Source organism: Anomaloglossus baeobatrachus, chromosome 6 (genome assembly GCF_048569485.1).
Source record: "Anomaloglossus baeobatrachus isolate aAnoBae1 chromosome 6, aAnoBae1.hap1, whole genome shotgun sequence".
Classification (NCBI taxonomy): domain Eukaryota; kingdom Metazoa; phylum Chordata; class Amphibia; order Anura; family Aromobatidae; genus Anomaloglossus; species Anomaloglossus baeobatrachus.
This window is the reverse complement of record NC_134358.1, coordinates 101,391,877-101,412,196: the sequence shown is the minus strand read 5'-3', so window position 1 is coordinate 101,412,196 and position 20,320 is coordinate 101,391,877. Positions and strand designations below refer to the sequence as shown.

General features: G+C 46.5%; 1 protein-coding gene across 2 annotated transcripts in view; it reads right to left on the bottom strand.

Annotated features, from left to right (window-relative positions):
* LOC142244097 (uncharacterized) overlaps positions 1-20,320 on the bottom strand; it is a 126,110-nt gene that overhangs the window by 85,356 nt on the left and 20,434 nt on the right. The window contains exons 4-5 of one of the 2 annotated variants that reach the window (XM_075316294.1): positions 15,402-15,480; positions 340-454 (exon numbers count right to left, since the gene is read on the bottom strand). In XM_075316294.1, the coding sequence (XP_075172409.1) occupies positions 340-454; positions 15,402-15,480 (194 nt within the window). The remainder of the gene's footprint in view (positions 1-339; positions 455-15,401; positions 15,481-20,320) is intronic. The other variant, XM_075316295.1, reaches the window with a different exon arrangement.

Sequence of the window (20,320 nt, the reverse complement as noted above, 5' to 3'; positions counted from 1 at the left end):
CTGAATTGTAAAGCGCTACGGAATATGTTGGCGCTATAGAAATAAAGATTATTATTATTATTATTATTAATAAGAAGTAAGGTCTTTGTATATGTAGGATAAGCAGCACAATGAGCTGATAGAGCTTTATACCCAGGCTAAAAACCACAGATTCCCTGCAGAGATGTGTCCATATCACACTGCATTGTGCTCCCTGTCTGCAGAAGCAGGGGCTGGGATCGGGCAGGTGTCCCCCAGACACTCGGTGTCTTGTTACCATTATGTGGTGACACACCCTGTATTTAAGTAGGAGACAGAGGAGAAGAAACAAAGAAAACTTCATCTGCATACTGAGAATACCTGAGATATCCCGCAGGTGCCTGCGCCGGGTCTCCACCTCTCTTTTCATGGCACTGATAGTGGCCTCTTTCACACCCAGCTCCACTTGCATGGTGCTAATCTGAGACTGCAACTCCTGGGGAGAAGACACAGCAAAGTGCTTAGGGGCATTCATTACAGGCAATTCATATCACCATCCTGCAACATACCTGAATTAGTGGTATCCAACCTATGACTTTCCCCACTCCCCAAAAAACACAACTTCCAGCATACACCGTAGTTCCCCCACAACTGGAGAATCTGTAGGAGACCACTGATCAGTATAACATGACATATACAGCTGCGCTGTAATGTGAGCAAAGATTTGGGATGGATCGAGTGCACCTCTCTGGGAAATGGTGGGCACTACGCGTCTATGGGCAAACGGGCCAATTTTTACAGAGTTTGATGGGAATTATTGAATTTGGTATAGTTTACTTAAAGGTAAACTCCTGAACAAAATACCTTTAATTAATACATCTTGTAATAACTATTCCACAATTGGATGTGTTAAAAAAAATGTTCCTGCGCTGAGATATGTTATAAATGTGTTCTTTCTATGCACTGTGTAATGGTTGTGTCTGACCCTACAGAGCTGCTATATGGTGAGCACATACATGGTGAGCTCCTGGCCACGGGGAAAGCATCAATCACATATGATAAGTGAGTACGTCAGATGAAACAGGAGAGGCTCGCAGCTGCTTTCTCAAGTAACATATTTCCCTGCCTGTTTTATCACAGGAGTGAGTGTTTCTATCACATCATCAGTCCTGTGAACTCATCATAAATCAAGTCAGTGACATATAAGCTCAGCCCAATGTAGTTCCACCTCACTGACTTGATTTATGATGAGCTCACAGGACTGATGATGCAGTAGAAGCACTCACTCCTGTGATAAACAGGCAGGGAAAAATGTTACCAGAGGCAGGGAAATGTGTTACCCCCTCTTATTTTTATGAAATATATCTGCAAAACAATATTTTATGCTAAATTTGCTGTAGTACACGGCGTTGCCCGGGATAGGAACTAAATCTTTCCCACTTTCCCTCTCTCCCACCAAAATCATATTAACTCACACATAAACGTCTTATACTAAGAATGTCCTATGTTGGCTATAGCAACCAATCATAGCTCCTATTAATGACCTGTAGCAAAATAGAAGCAGAGCTGTGATTGGTTGCTATAGGCCGCCTGATAGATATCCAGGCTCTCAAAAACAAAATAGCCAATATATTACCTCTCACATCCAAACAGTAAGTAAGCAATTTTTCTTGCGAATAACTAAAGTACAGGGTTAAAATTTCCCCCTGCAAAACATAGTCTATGATGTTCCCTGAGTCAAATGGGGCGTCTGTGCAAAATTTTGTGATTGTAAATGCAACAGTGCGGATTCCTTTAGCAGACACACACACACACATATACACACACACATACATATACACACACACGCACACACACATACATATACACACACACGCACACACATATACACACACACACATACATATACACAAACACACACGCACACACACACATACATATACACACACACACAAACATACATATACACACACACACACACATACATACATATACACACACACACATACATACATATATACACACACACACACATACATATACGCACACACACACACATACATATACACACACACACAAACATACATATACACACACACATACATACATATACACACACACACATACATATATACACACACACACAGCTGTATACAGTATATTAGATAGTTGCATTTAAAAAAAAATAATTCTTATTAACATTTTATTAATATTATTATTACATTGTTAAAATAACCCATTATATATGGGATTGCTGCCTTAGTTCTTTGCTTTACACTTTTTATGTATTAGTATACTTCCATATTCATTGTCCTTTGTGTTTGGCATGGATGGACACCAGGGCAACACTGGAGCTCACATGCAGCCGATTTGTAGTAGAAAGTATTCTAATGGGCATTCAGTCTACAGCTGGCCATTCACATGCAATAGCTGTAGGGTGAACACTCCTATGTCTTCAGCTCTCCCCCAACTCCTACACACATATGAATGACTCGTCCGAGTGTTCATGTGTTTTCAACAGTAAGGCTATGTGCCCATGGGACAATGTATGTGCAGATTTTGCCGCGGAAAACCCATGGATTTATCTAGATTTTCCAGATAAATCCGCAGGTTAACGCAAGTACAGACACTCCCCATGTTATCCTATGGGATTTGGGGAGTGCTGTATCAATGCTGCAGTATGTACGGCTGCGGAATATGCTACGGATTTCCCACAGCCGCCCGTAATTGCATGTCCATTATTCATGCGGAAATATCTGCGGATGTCCCGCCTTTCCACTATGGAGATAGAGGGTGGGACTTCCGCAGGTATTTCCGCACTTGTCTCACAGGTTTACCGCAACAAAAATGCTCGAATCCCACAGCAATGGATAGCTGCGGATTCCGGGGAGCGACTGCGGTAAACCTGCGGACAAACCTGCAGCAAAGTCTGCGGATACATTGTCCCATGGGCACATAGCCTAATGTGGGCGTCACACACAGCGAGATTGCTGAAACGTCACAGGTTTTGTGACGTATCAGCGACCTCGCCAGCGATATCGCTGTGTGTGACAAGCAGCAGCGAGCGGGTCCCTGCTGTGAGGTTGCTGATCATTACAAAATGGTCAGGACCATTTTTTGCTCGTTGGTCTCCCGCTGTGCAGCACGCATCGGCGTGTTTGACGGCGGAAGACCAACGATCTGAATGTACAGGGAGCCGGCGTCTGGCAGCCTGTAAGCGGCAGTATGCTGGTAACCATGGTACACATCGGGTAACTATGCAAAGCGCTTTGCTTAGTTACCCGATGTGTTACCATGGTTACCAGCGTACGCCGGTTACAGGTTGCCAGACGCCGACTCCCTGCACACGTAGCCAGGGTACATATCGGGTAACTATGCAAAGCGCTTTACATAGTTACCTTATGTGTACCCTGGCTACCAAGCACAGCGTCGTTACACGGGTCGCTGTTGGCTGGTCTCTAATTGCTGTGGAGATCTGCCTGATTGACAGCTCACCAGTGACCATGTAGCGACACTCCAGCGATCCCTGCCATGTCGGATTGCGGGTGGGATCGCTGGAACGTCGCTACATGTGACGGGACCCCAAGAGAGAAGAAAGCCACTGCCAGACACCTATGTAAACAAGGGTTGGGCATTTGAATTGAAAATGTTTGTTCTTTCTCGCCCTCCTCTGACATCACTTGTTGGGGTAAAGTTGAAGAGTTCCTTTATGCATTAGATGGTTGACTAAGGGGTACTTTACACGCTGCGATATCGCTAACGATTTATTGTTGGGGTCACGGTGTTTGTGACGCACATCCGGTGTCGTTAGCGACATTGCAGCGTGTGACACGTACAAGCGACGTTCAACGATCGCAAAAGTGGTAAAAATCGTTAGTGTTGAAGAGGTCCTCCAAACACCAAATATCGTTGCCTGGTGAGTAGCGATGTTGTTCGTCGTTCCTGCGGCATCACACATCGCTATGTATGACACCGCAGGAGCGACGAACATCTCCTTACCTGCCGTCCACCGGCAATGCAGAAGGAAGGAGGTGAGCGGGATGTTCCTGCCGCTCATCTCTGCCCCTCCTCTGCTATTGGACAGCTGCCATGTGACGTCGCTGTGACGTGACATGAATCCATGATACACATCAGATGGTTGACTGATGACCCCACTGAAATCCCAGCCTGAAATGTTCAGCCATCTTTATTCTAAAATGCACAAGGGACGATAGTAGTCGCCCAAGCCAATCTCAGATTCACCTTCCCAACCATCACATATACTGTACATGCACGCTCAGTTCAGCCAAGCCTGCAGGTGTTTTTTTTTTTTTAATCAAATAAGTTTTTGTTAAAGTTTTACTGAAATAATTAAATATCACAGTGTGCATGCATTTTCAATGGGGCGAGTGGAATGAACCGCTCTAGAACCAGTAACTTATCTCTTGGGAAAACAAGAAGTTTTAGGCCTAAGGCTAGGGCCCCACTTTGTGTTCTCCTACTTGCTGTTCAGAACGCACGTTTTGGGCTTAATTGATTTGACCAAAGTTGCCTTTTTCAGAAATTTAGCGCTGAAAACGCATGCGTATTTACCGCGTTTTAGGTGCGTTTTCAGCGCTTTATACCTGCGTTTTGATATATGCGTTTTGAACATCAAGACACTGCTAAATAAAGTTTAAATAGTCAAACTCAATGAAAAAATTGGAAAAAAAGAAACATCTATATTTTTGGGAAAAATAATAGAAATAAATTATGAATGAAATTATAGCGGTAATAAGATATTTAGTGGAAAAATAGCAATAATTTAATAAATTTCTTTTTTTAATTGTCGGACTATGTGTGTGTGTAAAGGGACATATGAAATCATTATTTTGAAGTAAAAAACGCATGTTTTCTGCACTGAAAAAGCAGGTAAAACGCTGGAATTTGCAGGAATCTTGGTTTTTGCCATTTCTCATTGACTTCAATGTTAGCAAAACGCACCCAAAATGGCAAAAACAATTGACATGCTGCTTCTTTGAACGCATGGTTTTTGTCACAAAATATGCAAATTAAACGCAGCGTTTAGAAACGCAAAGTGGGGTCAGGAAATCCACTTTTTCCATAGACTTTGCTGGTAAATCAAAACGCATGCCTTTCGGCATGACAAAGGTGCATCTCAAAACGGACCTAAAAAGCACCTAAAATGCAGGTGGAAACGCAAAGTGGGGCCCTAGCCTAAGACACACGGCGTGAAAATCGTAGCGAGTGGGATGCGATAAAACATCGCATTCCACTCGGACCAATATTAGCCTATGTGCCAGCACCCATGAGCGATTATTTTCTCAGCCCTAATTGGACCGAGAAAACAATCATAGCATGCTGCGACTGTAATGCGATCCAGGTTTCTCTCGCACCCATTCAAGTCTATGGGGTGAGAGAAAAATCGCACTGCACTCGCAGTAGACCGGTGTACCGCGAGTGCAGGGCGAGAATGGCAATAGTAGGCAACGGAGGAGAGAGGGAGATAAATCCCTCTCTCCCCTCCTCAGCGCTGGCCCTCCCCTCCTGAGTGCCGGCCCGCCCCCTGCAGCTGAGGTTCGATCGCATGATCGGACCTCAATCACAGTGACACTCGCATGACACTCGGCTCCCGCTGTGCTGCCAGCGTGAGCCGAGTGTCATGCGAGGATCGCACTAGTGCCCCGTGTGGCCCCGGCCTTAGTATGATGCTTCAAATTGCTCATCTCTCAGGACCGGGGGGCCCCATACATAGGTGGTCTGACATTAATGTAATGTGTATGGGGGCATCACATCTATCAGCAAAGATGCAGAGTCATGACACTGCTTCAGTGCCTCATTGTATTATACATGCAGCCCATGTGTGTGACTAAATTAATGCCAGGTATCATGTAAGGCAGATGCTTTACGCGGCCGTATAGTACATGTGTTCATGCAGATGTAGCTATACACTCAGTCTGGGCGACTCTGGAAACCCTTGAGTTGCACTTGGCAGAAGATAGAATTAGAATCCCCCTACATCCTATAACGAGCCTTGTATGGTCACATTGTGCGAGTGTAAGTCGTCTTTCATTCTCCTGGATATCAGGCCTACATGTCTACCAGAAGCGTTCACTGTTTATATACATTTCCAGGACAGGCCACGCAGACCTTTATAATGCTATCTGTCCTCTGTACATGGAGAAACGACGTATTACAGAGGAGACCTGCACTCCTGCTAGAGTACGATATATAAGAGGTGCAGTAGGGTAAAATATATACAATTGAAGCCAAAAGTTTACATACACTATCTAAAAAAGACACATCTGCAGGTTTTTCCCTCCGCTCTTTATACAGACACATCTGCAGGTTTTTCTCACTATCTGACATGAAATCAGAATAAACCTTTCCCATTTTCGGTCAATTAGGAACCAAAATTATTTACATTTGCCAAATGCCAGAATAATGAGAGACAGATAATGTTTTAAGGCATTTTTAATACTTTCTACAAAGTCAAAAGTTATAGTTATAGATAGTTCTTGATCAGACAGTAATTTAGCCAACTACAATTTCTTTTGACTCCCCCTAAACAAATGAACTCTTGGTGAACATTCATGTGTTTTTAATAGTGATAGTAGATTATTTCCCACAGAAATAGAATTGATTGTTTGAATACATACTATCAATCCCTTCTTTCCACCACATCATCTATTGGGATAAAACTGATCCTGTTGAGCCAATATCAGAAGGTCTCATACTCATTGGACTCACATTGGCCAAACCTATTGATATCAACAAATTTGATTGACATTCAAATGTGTATGGGTAAGTATAGCGCATGATTGTTATGGGAGCTAAGTATCTGGCACGTCTGATTTTGGACTGCAGATCTTTTGGTTCTCTAGATATAAGCTGCCGCTGTGGATGTCTGGCAGCGGCTCTCATAGAAAACCTGTGACCAATCGCTCCTGTGCTTGGGAGTGTTGGGTCATTAATATAGTAGTTGTGACTCACACAACTAATCCTGGTGAGTGATTCCCTGTAACCCCTTACTTTGCTTCCACCAGGAAAGAAGACACCAGGATTGCTCTTTTTTGTCTTTTCAGCCTCCTCCTTTGGGTGAAATAGGTGTTGGCCGAACCATCGTTTAGCTAACAGGTATTTAAAATTTATTGTGGGGCTTTAGGGCAAATTTCCACCTTTAGATATTATGGATGACTAAGCAAATTGATAGCACCAAAGTTAAGGGTACCTTCACACTTAGCGATGCAGCAGCGATCCGACCAGCGATCTGACCTGGTCAGGATCGCTGCTGCATCGCTACATGGTCGCTGGTGAGCTGTCAAACAGGCAGATCTCACCAGCGACCAGTGAACAGCCCCCAGCCAGCAGCGACGTGCAAGCGACGCTGCGCTTGCACGGAGCCGCCGTCTGGAAGCTGCGGAGACTGGTAACTAAGGTAAACATCGGGTATGGTTACCCGATGTTTACATTAGTTACCAGTGTGAGCAGGGAGCAGGGAGCCGCGCACACTGAGCGCTGGCTCCTTGCTCTCCTAGCTACAGTACACATCGGGTTAATTAACCCGATGTGTAATGCAGCTACATGTGCAGAGAGCAGGGAGCCGCGCACACTGAGCGCCTGCTCCTTGCTCTCCTAGCTGCTGTACACATCGGGTTAATTAACCCGATGTGTACAGCAGCTACATGTGCAGAGAGCCGGAGCCGGCAGCACAGGCAGCGTGAGAGCTGCAGAGGCTGGTAACTAAGGTAAATATCGGGTAACCACCTTGGTTACCCGATGTTTATCTTGGATACAGCTTACCTCAGCTGTCAGACGCCGGCTCCTGCTCCCTGCTCGCTTCATTTGTCGCTCTCTTGCTGTCACACACAGCGATCTGTGTGTCACAGCAGGAGAGCGGCTTTGAAGAAAACGAACCAGGGCTGTGTGTAACGAGCAGCGATCTCGCAGCAGGGGCCAGATCGCTGCTCAGTGTCACACACAGCGAGATCGCTAATGAGGTCACTGCTGCGTCACAAAAAGCGTGACTCAGCAGCGATCTCGGCAGCGAGCTCGCTGTGTGTGAAGCACCCCTAAGAGAAGGGGATAAAAGACCTCACTGCTGGGGAAAGTCAGAGAAGAGATCCTTGAGGATCAGAAGATTTTATTGTTCTATGTGTTTTTGTACAACTCCTTCATAAACAAAAATGATCATTGTACATAGATGATTTTTGTATCTGAAGGAGTAGTATATACTCTGAAACGCGTAGAACAATAAAATCTTCTAATCCTCAAGGATCGCTTCTCTGATTTTGCCGGGCAGTGCAGTCGTTTATCCCCTTCTCCTAACAATATATCGATGCTTCAGCTCTCGGGTCTGCAGCAGCCGGATACACCATTTCAAGCATGGTATAGTAATTGTGACTCGCACAAGTAATCCTGGTGAGTGATTCCCTGTAACCCCTTACTTTGGTTCCACCAGACAAGAAGATGCCAGGATTGCGTCTTTTTGTCTTTTCAGCCTCATCCTTTTGGGAGTTTTGGGTGAAATAGCTGTTGGCCGAACCATCGTTTAGCCAACAGATATCGAAAATGTATTGTGGGGCTTTAGGGCAAATTGCCACCTTTACAACTAGATGTTATGGAAGATTAAGCATATTGATAGCATCAAAGTAAAAAAAAATGTCACTGTCATTATGAGTGAAGTGAGGCATCCTATGTCCACCACCATGAAGAAAAATATGTCAGATAAGAATCGCAGGCAGGCTGCCGGGTTCTTGTAAGTGCAGGATGTTTGCTCTCGATATAAGTGACCCAAGAGGATTCCTTCACATGAGAGTGCTGTGTACACATAGGAATTAATCCCTCCATTAGCCACACTTTACTATCAAATATCTGATACAGCAAAATAGATTGGATTACAAGCCGTAGAGCAAGAGCAATATTCCAAAAATGTGTTATACATAGGAGTGTCCTCTCTAGCAGAGATGTATGGGTTAGACAAGACACGAATGGTGACGTTAGCATACACCATACTGCTAGGTACACATGTGAAACACATGGTGCAAATTTGCCTTTTTCTAAGACAAGTTTCAAAATAAAAGTTATGACCAGTTTGCTGTTGGTAACTCCTTTTTACATTTTCTGCCTTGTCTATCAATCTTGTGCTCGCATCTATTTTTTTTTTATTTTGTTGCAGATTTAATACAAATTAATTTGTGAATTGCATTGCAATAGGTAAAGTTGGTCACAAATATCTGCATTGGCGTGCTATGGAACGCATCTTTTTAGGGCGGCCTATCACAATCCCTAGCCAAACTAATTTCACCTAATCCCTCCAACTTCTCAGAAACTTAGGGTACCTTCACACTTTAGCGATGCAGCAGCGATCCGACCAGCGATCTGACCTGGTCAGGATCGCTGCTGCATCGCTACATGGTCGCTGGTGAGCTGTCAAACAGGCAGATCTCACCAGCGACCAGTGACCAGCCCCCAGCCAGCAGCGACGTGCAAGCGACGCTGCGCTTGCACGGAGCCGGCGTCTGGAAGCTGCGGACACTGGTAACTAAGGTAAACATCGGGTATGGTTACCCGATGTTTACCTTAGTTACCAGCGCACACCGCTTAACTTAGCGTGTGCAGGGAGCAGGAGCCGGCACTGGCAGCCTGAGAGCTGCGGAGGCTGGTAACGAAGGTAAATATCGGGTAACCACCTTGGTTACCCGATGTTTACCTTGGTTACAGCTTACCGCAGGCTGTCAGACGCCGGCTCCTGCTCCCTGCACATTCAGGATTGTTGCTCTCTCGCTGTCACACACAGCGATGTGTGCTTATCAGTGGGAGAGCAACAATAAAAAAACGAACCAGGGCTGTGTGTAACGAGCAGCGATCTCACAGCAGGGGCCAGATCGCTGCTCAGTGTCACACACAGCGAGATCGCTAATGAGGTTACAAAAAACGTGACTCAGCAGCGATCTCAGTAGCGATCTCGCTGTGTGTGAAGTACCCCTTACCCCACGTCAAACTCCATGGCACCCAAATACATCTCAAGGCTCTGGCCAATTGGTCCAGGAAGCCATTATCTATCCCCCATTTTCTTGAGATGGCTGGATTGTCATTGTAAATAAGCACTTGTACCTTGTCCCCACCACCATCGCATTGTAGATTGTAAGCTCTCACGAGCAGGGTTGTCTTTTTTCCCTCTTTATTGTATTTTCTATAACTGTTACTTGTTTGTATATGATCCTCCTGAATTGTAAAGCGCTGCGGAATATGTTGGCGCTATAGAAATAAAGATTATTATTATTATTATTATTATGGATCTGACAATCTGTAACTGGTCTAAAATCCACGGTGGATCTTTATGATTTCTAAGAATAAGATAAGCTAAACTCCATTGTCTTGTGTTATGCTTCACCTAGCTGCAGATTTTCAGTTAAGGACATATTAAAATTTTCTGGTAAATTAAGAACAATACAAGGAATGGGGTTCCAGAAACATCAGGTAGTTTTCATGAGTGAACCCTGATGTGCTCATACCTATGAGTAAGGACTATGTTCTAGGGTCCGAAACATGTCAGGCTTTGGTCATGTTTTTTAATTTTGTATGTATTTTTTAACCTTATGATCTGAATAAATGAAAAACATTTTTATTCATCTTACTGGTTGGATTCCTGTTATGGTGCTGGATCTTTTTCTAAATATTTTAAAAAATTTGAAGCCAGAGGACGTAGCCTTTAATTTGAACTGGTAATCATAGTTAGGCCTCCGACACAAGTGAAAATCACGCAAGTGCCGAGAGACACGTATGTCCCCTGCGTGTTGCGTGCAGGTATGTACGTGTCTCGGGTACGTGCGGTCCACGTGTGTTCTACGTGTGCTATTCGCGATAGCACACGTAGAACCGGTAATTTACATACTCACTTGGTCCTTTCTGCTGTCCGTCGTGCTGATTTTCTGTCTCCAGCCCTCCCGTCTCCCCGCTGCTGCCAGGCAGTGAAATGAATATTAAATGAGCATAATGAGCGGCGGTTGGCAGCAAGAGGCAGCAGCGGCAGGACAGCAGAGCTGGAGAAAGTGAGTAAATCTTTTGTTTTTTTTTCACTGACACGTATGTTTTCTCCGGCGCGTGTCACACGGGACCGCATCCACACTACACCCGTGTGGTATGGGTGCGGGCCGTGTGACACCCGTGCTGCCGGAGAAAACACTGACATGTCAGCATTTAGAAAAACGCACACACGTACAAACAGACACGAACACACGTTCCGTGTGGTTTTACGTGTGTGTGCCTGCTACAATAGGGTAGCATTGCTGAACGCGTCTCCGTGCCGCCGGTACGTGCAAAAAATGGCAAACACGTACCGGCGGCACGGATGTGTGTCGCAGGCCTTAAGAAAACTCCCTGTACTATGCAATGTTACTAACTCTAATACATAAATAGCTGCTTAAACTGGTATATGAGAATATATAACTGCTAATGAAACACTGGGGCAGATAAAGCTATGTGCACACGTTACGTTTTTGCAGCAGATTTTTCTCTACCAAAAACCAGTGTAAGGCTATGCGCGTTTTTCAGGTGCGTTTTTGTCCTCAAAACTGCATGACTTTGCTTCCCCAGCAAAGTCTATGAGTTTTCATTTTTGCTGTCCGCACACAACTTTTTTTTAAGCTGCGTTTTTGAGCTTTAAAAAAAAAAAAATGGACATGTCAATTCTTTCCTGCGTTTTTCTGCATTTTCCCCCCATGCAATGCATTGGAAAAACGCAGAAAAACGCAAAGATCAAAAATGCAGCAAAACGCAGCCAAAAACGCACCAAAATGCGGTAAAAACGCATGCGTTTTTTGCCGCGTTTTTTTTGCCGTGGTGCGTTTTTGTGCGTTTTTAGCGGCCAAAAACGCAGCGTCAAAAAACGCAGCGTGTGCACATAGCCTTAGGGTATGTGTGCACGCTGTGTTTTTTGCCGCATTTTTGCACATTTTTTGGGTGCAGTTTTGGTCTAAACGAAAAGTCTATCAGATTTTATTTTGGCTGTCTGCACAGTGCAGTTTTTTTTATGTTGCGTTTTTGTGGTGACCACAAAGATGCAGCATGTCAATTCTTTTTTCATTTTTCCCTGCGTTTTTTACCCATTGAATGGTAATGGAGGAAAACGCAGCAAAAAACGCATCAAAACACATGCATTTTTTTGATGCGTGTTTGCAGCAGATGCTTTTTTGTGCGTTTTTTTTTTGGCCCAAAAACGCTGCATCTTTGTGGTCAGTAAAAAAACTCAGTGTGAGCCGTGAGCACATAGCCTTAGGGTATGTACCCACGAGTCATCCAGGTCGCAGCATAGCCTCTCCTGCCGGGCTGCGAGTGCTTTCTGCAGAAGACAGCAGGAAAGAGCACTACTTGAATTTTGGAGAGCCATGTAACATTTGCACAGCCCCTGATATGCCAAAACAGTAGATACTGCATCTCCCACAAGTGAACCTATTTTGGAAACTACACCTCTCAAGGAATTCATCTTGGGGTGTAGTGAGCATTTTTTACCCCAGGTTGCTTTGGCCCCAAGGCTTTCATTTTCAAAAGGGTTAGCCTACTTTCACACATCAGTTTTTTTACATCAGGCACAATCTAGAAAAAAATGGATAAAACGGATCTGGCGCCGGATCCGTTTTATCCCCATTGATTTATATTAGTGCCGGATTGTGCCTGATGGCCTTGCGTTGCATTCGGCTTTTGCCGGATCCGTCGTAATTGCCTAATGCCGCGGCCGGATGGAACGTCTCTTGTAACGTTTTCTGTCTCTGACAAAAAACCGCATCGCGGTACGGCGCGATATGGCGTGGTTTACAATGGAAGCCTATGGACATCGGATCCGGCGTCATGCGTCAAAACACGGATGTGGCCGCCGGATCCGTTTTTGTAAACTGAGCATGCTCCAATTTATTGAAAAAAAAAAACGGATCCAGCAAAAAAAAATGGACGAAACGGATGCAAAAACGGATGCGCTGGATCCGTTTTTGACGGATCAGGTATACCGGATCAGTAAAAAAAAAAGAATCAGACGCAGACGTTTTTGCATATTCTGCGCCAGATCCGTTGCATCAGGCACACGCCGGATTGTGCCTGATGGCAAAAAAATTATGTGTGAAAGTAGCCTTAATAGGAGAAAATGGATGGTACAATTTGTTACACAATTTTTCCTGATTATGCCTATATGCCATATGTGGTCAAAAACTACTTTTGAAGCACAGTGTAAAGCTTGGAAGGAGCGCCCTATTAGAGTGCAGATTGTGCTGGAATGGTTTGTGAGTGCCATAATACATTGACAGAGCCCCTGAGATTCTAGAACAGCAGGAGTCACCCATAACTTACTTCATTTTGCAGTGAATTCATCTAGGGGTGCAGTGAGCATATATTGACACCACAGGTGTCTCTCAAAATTTTACACTATTGGGTGGTGAAAAATAAGTACATTTTTACTACTAAAATGTTGCTTTAACTCCAGATTTCCAATTTTCACATGGGGCAAAATGGCCTCATAATTTTGTTACGCTATTTCTCCTGAATGTGGCAATACCCCACATGCGGTTGTTTAGTACTGTTTGGCCACACAGTATGGCTCGAGAGGGAATGAACGCCATTTGACTTTTGGAGCACAGATTTTCCTAGAATAATTTACAGACTCTATAAACAGAGACCCTTAAGGCTACTTTACACGCTGCGATATCGGTCCCGATATTGCTAGCGTGGGTACCCGCCCCCATCTGTTGTGCGACACGGGCAAATCGCTGCCCGTGCTGCACAACATCGCGCAGACCCGTCACACATACTTACCTGCCCAGCGACGTCGCTGTGACCGGCGAACCGCCTCCTTTCTAAGGGGGCGGTCCGTGCGGCGTCACAGCGACGTCACTGAGCGGCCACCCAATAGAAGCGGAGGGACGGAGATGAGCGGGACGTAACATCCCGCCCACCTCCTTCCTTCCTCATAGCGGCCGGGAGGCAGGTAAGGAGAGGTTCCTCGTTCCTGCGGCGTCACACATAGCGATGTGTGCTGCCGCAGGAGCGACGAACTACATCGTTACTGCTGCAGTAACGATAATCGAGAATGGACCCCGATGTCACCGATGAGCGATTTTGCACGTTTTTGCAATGATGCAAAAACGCTCATCGGTGTCACACGCAACAACATCGCTAATACGGCCGGATGTGCGTCACAAATTCCGTGACCCCAACGACTCCGCATTAGTGATGTTGCAGCGTGTAAAGCCCCCTTAAGTGCCAGTACAGCAGAAACAACCTCAAGTGGCCAAATTTTGGAAAATTGCACCCCTATTCATCTACAGGTGTAGTGACGATTTTATGGAAAACACCCATGAAATCCAATGCAGTGAATGTTGCAGAATGAAAAATGGATTTATGCCATTGTAGTGCCCAATACATTGTAGTGTCCATGATATTGAGCCCTGCTTATGCTGTTGAAGACATACATGCCTTGCTGCAGTAATGTCAAACATATGGAGAATAATTGTGGTTTAGGGACACTGTGGGACTCAGAAGGGGGGGGGGGGCATTTGGATTTGGGATTATGTTGCATTCTTTGTCCAGCAGGCAGGTAACCTATGTTAAAGGGAATCTTTCAGCAGTTTTTGCTATCTCATCTGAGAGTAGCATGATGTAGGCAAAGAGAGTCTGAATCTAACGATGTATCACTTAGGTTACTGGGTGCAGCTGTTCGGATATAATCAAAGATTTTAGTTTTAGCATGTGAAGGCCCCTTTACACACTGCAACATCGCTAGCGATATCGCTGTAACGCCACCAGTTTTGTGACGTAATAGCGACATTGTAGTGTGTGACACGCAGCAGCGACCTGGCCCCCGCTGTGAGGTCGCTGATCGCTACAAATCTTTCAGGACCATTTTTTGGTCCTTTGTTTCCCGCTGCGCAGCATGTATCGGTGTGTTTGACACCGTTACAACGACATCGTTAGCGACTTAGCCCATAGGCGTGCTATAGTGTTCCCTACCAGCGAGGTCATTCTGCAGGTCCGGGATCGCTAGACAGTCTCTAAACGCTGCTGCGTCGTTGGCCAGATCTGCCTGTTTGACAGCTCACCAGCGACTGTTTAGAGACTTTCCAGCGATCCCGGCCAGGTCGGGATCGCTAGAAAGTCTCAGTGTGTAAAGGGGCCTTAACAAAGCCCATACAGCTGTCCCTGCCCACACTCAGTCCACTAATGATAAAGCTACAGGAGCTTAAACTAACATTGCAGGTAAACAACAACACACTTTGAGATAAGAGATGCCACGCTGTAATCTGTATCTTATCCCGTACAGCATGCTGTCTTCAGATTACATTTGCAAAAACCTGGTGACAGATTCCTTTAAGAAAGAGCAAAATACGAATTGCAAGATGCTTTCACCAGGAAAATGTTCAATCCTAGTACAGGTTTACCTGCAGTGAATTTTAGTATGCCAAATAAAAATTACCCACTTTGACTTCTGCAATCATCTGTTCAGCTTCTGCTGCAAGTTTTGGCTGGTTGCTTGTGGCTTTTTGTACCTTATTTCTTGTGCAATTTTGTTAAGTAATTTGTTTTTATTGTTGGCCAATACACTCAGCTTTCTCCAGCAAAAAAAAAAATCAATCTTTAAAAAAACAACCTTTAGATATAAAGTACATAAAAAACTGACTTAAAAGGGTTGTCTCACGTTTGTTCTTTAGAAGTGCATCACTCGCCTACCTCCTGGGTGGGGAGAACAGGCTCCTAAAGACTGAAAATTTGGGTTGTTGTCCTGAGCTGTGCACTTTCCAATACTACTAACATAGAAAGCTTTGCTTCTGCAGAATTGGGGAGGTGCAGGAGCTCTATAGCTGGTCAGATCCAGCGATTAGGATGGCTTGAGAGCAGCGTTTGCAGGCGGTATTGCAAACAGCTTGTAAACACACACAAATTAAGAAAATGCATAGGTGGTCGGTAACCTTAGTAAACTAGAACAAAAAACATCCCTTGGTTCTCAAGTTTTACAAGCACTTTGGAATTTTAACCATTAACGAATGTGAGAAAACCCCTTTAACTTTATAATTATAATACAAGTCATATCTTGTACTGGTCCTTATTATCTGATTACAGCCAGTGATGAGAACCAGAGCTGCATTCATATTTCCACTGGTTGTTATCGAAACGTCTGCAGGCTTGTTGTCAGACAAAGGACTATAACAGTAAATTTTACAATATCTGTACAGTCCCTATTATCAGAAAAAATTGCAGAGTGTAATTTAGCATAAGAACCTCTGTGCTGCACTAAAACAAGCAGATTTCAGCTCTGAAGCCTGCTGGATTGCAGTAACGCAGTCTACCTTTTGTGTACCAATTTTATTCTTGCCTGCTCTTAGACAACATGTTCCCTTGGTACGGATCTTCTTGGCAAAACCCCACTGCAGTTTTTCATGCAGTATTTGAGCCAAAAGACATATGAGTCCCTCCTTTGTATCTATTCTGGCTTTTCTTCAAAAAGCTAATGTGCTGTTGCCATGTCTTCTTATGAAGTGGAGCAATATTGCTGCAGTATGCCATCACTTTATGATTGGAGGGTTCCAACCACAGGGACCCCATCGATCCCATCAATGAATAGACCAGCACTAAACCAGTGTTCCCTATACACCAGTGCTCTGGGCCACCCAGTTGAGCAGGGAAATGCAACCTTTCCTATTCTCGTGAATGAGGCTGCTGCAGTTCCTTGAATAGCGGGTGTTAATAGCACCACAGCGTAAGCAGAAAAAAAACAAATTTACCATAGAGCTGAATGTGAACTGTATGTCCAAAGGTGGGGAGAGGGAAGCTGGCACTGATCAGGTGGAGGTCTCACGTTACGGCACGTGAGCTCCGGGAGAGCAACTGCCGACATTGCTGGAACGGCGCCGGCACCGGAGGTGAGTAAAAGTGTTTTTATTTTAACAGGGACAAACACTCTGATTAAGAAGGGGTTGTCCGAGTAGTGGATAACCCCTTTAAAACTAATTGTGAAAATAGCCTCTTCAGAAGAAGGAGGACTTGATCTCTAGCATCACCTATTGTAAGTAGCAATACTAAAAGTCAATAGTAGCCCTTTAACATGTCTTGCCACATGACGTAGTATGAGAAGCCAAACTAAAAACTCCATTTGTAGAAATGTAATTTGGGGTGTTGCCCCTTCTCAGTGCAAAGCAGGATTTGGCTAGGTAAGTGACCTTAGGGTATGTCCGCACGCTGCGTTCTTGATTTGACAAAAAAATGCACCCTCTGGCAGACTGTGACAACTGTAAACACTGCGTTTGTCAAACATACGCATCGAAAACGATGCATTTTGGATGCATTTTTAATGTATTTTAATGCGTTTTTGACAGTGCGGTCTCACAGCGATTCAGCTCTGCTACATCCCTGTCCAGTCACAGCAGAACTATAGGGTATGACTGGCCGCTGACAGCACATAAAGACAGAGCCGTGTGATGAGAATGAACTCGAGTGAACCTCTGATGTCGGTTCTGCGACACAGGCAGTAGTGCGGGGCCCGCAGCTGTGACTTCAGAGGTTCACCCGAGTTCATTATCATCACGTGGCTCTCTCTCTGTGTGCTGTCATGAAATCAGGTGAACCTCTAACGTCAGTGCCGCGACACAGGCAGTAGTGCGGGGCCTGCAGCTGTGAGGTCAGAGGTTCACCCGCGTTCATTCTCATCGCGCAGCTCTGTCTGTGCCTGATTTGTGGTGACAGGTGAAGGACTCCAGCTGTGACCAGAAATCACCTGAGTGACGGCACTGCAGATCGCGTGGCTCACTTCAGTCACTTGGGTGATTTGCTGTAACAGGTGGAGGACTCCAAGTGTAGCAGCGGCTAAACTGAGTGACGTCACCACTGATAGCGCAACTCACTTCAGTTGCTGTGTGGAGCTCACAGCAAGCAGTCATGCTCTATGGCCATGTGTCACCCAGGGTTAAGGGGTATGTGGCGCCCCTGAGGCTTCCGTCGCCACAGGACATTGCACCCCATCCAGGGGTGTGATGCCCCATTCTGGGTGAGGAAAGGAGTGAACACCGGTCCCCTGGTAAATCCACACTACACCCATTGCTAGGAACACACTGGGACCAGGGAAAGTGGCAGAAAACCTCCCATGCTGCATGCTGGGAGGGGCCGTAAGACCCATCCCTGCTCCTATAGGGTAGAACAGAGCAACTGGGGAGGTGGGAGGAGCCATCTGAGAGCAGTCAAAGAGAGGAAGGTCTAGTTTAGTCAGAGAACGAGAGAGAGTGGGGAAGGAGGAGGAGGTCTGCAGGAGGCAGGCAAGGAGGAGAAGTGAAAGGAAAGAGAGCTCCAAGTCAGTCAGGAGCTAAGGAAAGAAAGAGACGCTTCCTGGTGAAGATCCTGGGACTCAGAGGGTCCAGGTGACACCAAGCAGAGAACAGAAGGGATTCCAGGGCCACGGGTAGCTGTAGAGCTGCGGTGGCCTGTTCCACAGGAACATCGGTGGAGGGATCAAGCTGCAACAGGGGACGGTCCCTAGAAACCGGAGGAGTGCAAAATCATCTCCAGACAGTAAAAACCGAGGCCCAGGGAATGTTGTAAACTCCCCGGGCCACAGCCCACAGCAGAACCTCTAGAAAAGGGGTAATCAGCCGACAGGTGACCCCCCAGCCTGGAGGCTGTTGTGGAGGCCAAGCCAGGTTCAACCTACCAAGGCAAGGCTAAGGAAGACAGCTGAAGGCAGAGACACTTAAGAGAAGGGTATCGGCTTTTACTCTCAGAATCACCCAGAAACGGCGGAGGTCCCTGACAGTGGTCCCAGCAGTCCAAGGGTCCCTGCAGGACTGTGACAAGAATTGTGAGTAAAGAACTTGAAACTGTACCCTTGAAGTTGCCTCTGTTATTTCATCTGCATAGACACTCACAAGCACCAACTGTGCCCCGGGGCATTGCTCCACCTGTGGGGAGTAGTACCACCACTGCTGCCATATCATCCCCCGGAGGCCTCATACAGCAGCGGTGGCTTATTAGCCGCATACCACAGGTGGCGTCACGAACACAAACTTTAATTCAAGCCACATATTCCACTGACACCCACCAGGGCCACGGAGCCGGGCCCAGCCACCACTGACTACCACCGGACTAGTCCGGCCCGGCATCGGGTGTCCCACAGCCCTGGGGTGGGCGAGTCAATATTGGCGTCACGAACAGGATTTCGTGCCCGGTCCCACCGGGTACTGTGCGCCTGCAGAAACTGTGTTTAAAAGACTGTGTTATAGTGAAAAACTGCCGCCATTAGCGCTACAGAGAGCGGGAAGAAGGGGGGCGTCCAAGAAGAAAGGGCGCGAAGAGAAGCCCCGCCCCCTTGGCCTTGCCCAGAAAGAGCGCGAAGCAGTGCCCGCTATGCAGAGCGGAGGAGAAAGAAAATGGCTCCTGTAAGCGGAGGCCAGGAGGAGCTCACCTGGATCAAGCCTGTGACCGCCGCTGAGCTGGAGGCTGAGGTCGGGAGGATGGCTGACAGGATGAAGGAGCAGAGCGGACGGGAGACAGCCGTGTGGGGGTAGGAGATGGTGCTGGCCATGAGGAGTCTGCAGAAGGCTGTGCAGCGAGGCCTGCGTGGGGGTGATGCCCACGTCCATCCAGAGTCCACACCAGCGATGCCGATCCTGCTGCAGAGCATCTCCGGCCTAGATCTGGGTGAGTCCCATGCTGCCCCTGCTGGCGCGAGTGCCCCAACCCCCGCTGCCATTACCGCGGTCCCTGGAGAGACGCCCGGCACGGCGACGCCGATCCAGGCCGCAGCCACGCCAGGTGCGGCCCGCCAAGATTTCGCCGCCGGAGCGACGCCCATCCACACCGCAGCAGCGACGCCAAGCCCGGCCCATCCAGCTCAGGCCCCAGCAGCGACTCCAATCCAGGCCGCCGCCATGCCAGGCGCGGCCCGCCAAGACAGGGACGCAGCTCTGATACCATCACCCCGCAGCAGCCCCACAACGGCTGCAGTACAGGGCCAAGGGACTCAGACCAGTCTGAGCACGGCCTGCATGCTGTCCAGGGCCCTGCCGTAGCATGACCTCTGCAATTAAGTAAAGAGATGAAGATGAAGCAGCTGAACTGTAAATAGACCCTGTCTGCCCCTCATCCTTTGTGAAGACGTCCCTTTTGTGCTGCCCTAATGTGCTTTTTGAAGATGACACCCTACCCTGCTTTACTGCCCCTTTTGCTTTTTGAAGATGTCACTCCCCATGATTATGTGTACCGGGCCACGGAACTGGAATGTGGTCCCCGGTGAATGTGAATGTGTAATGTGTCCTGTGTAACCAGGCCACTGGACTTAGTGGCTGGTTTTGTTTTTTCCTTTGTAGCTTGAGAAAGCTGAACGAACTGCCAGGCTACTGGACTTGTTGTAGCC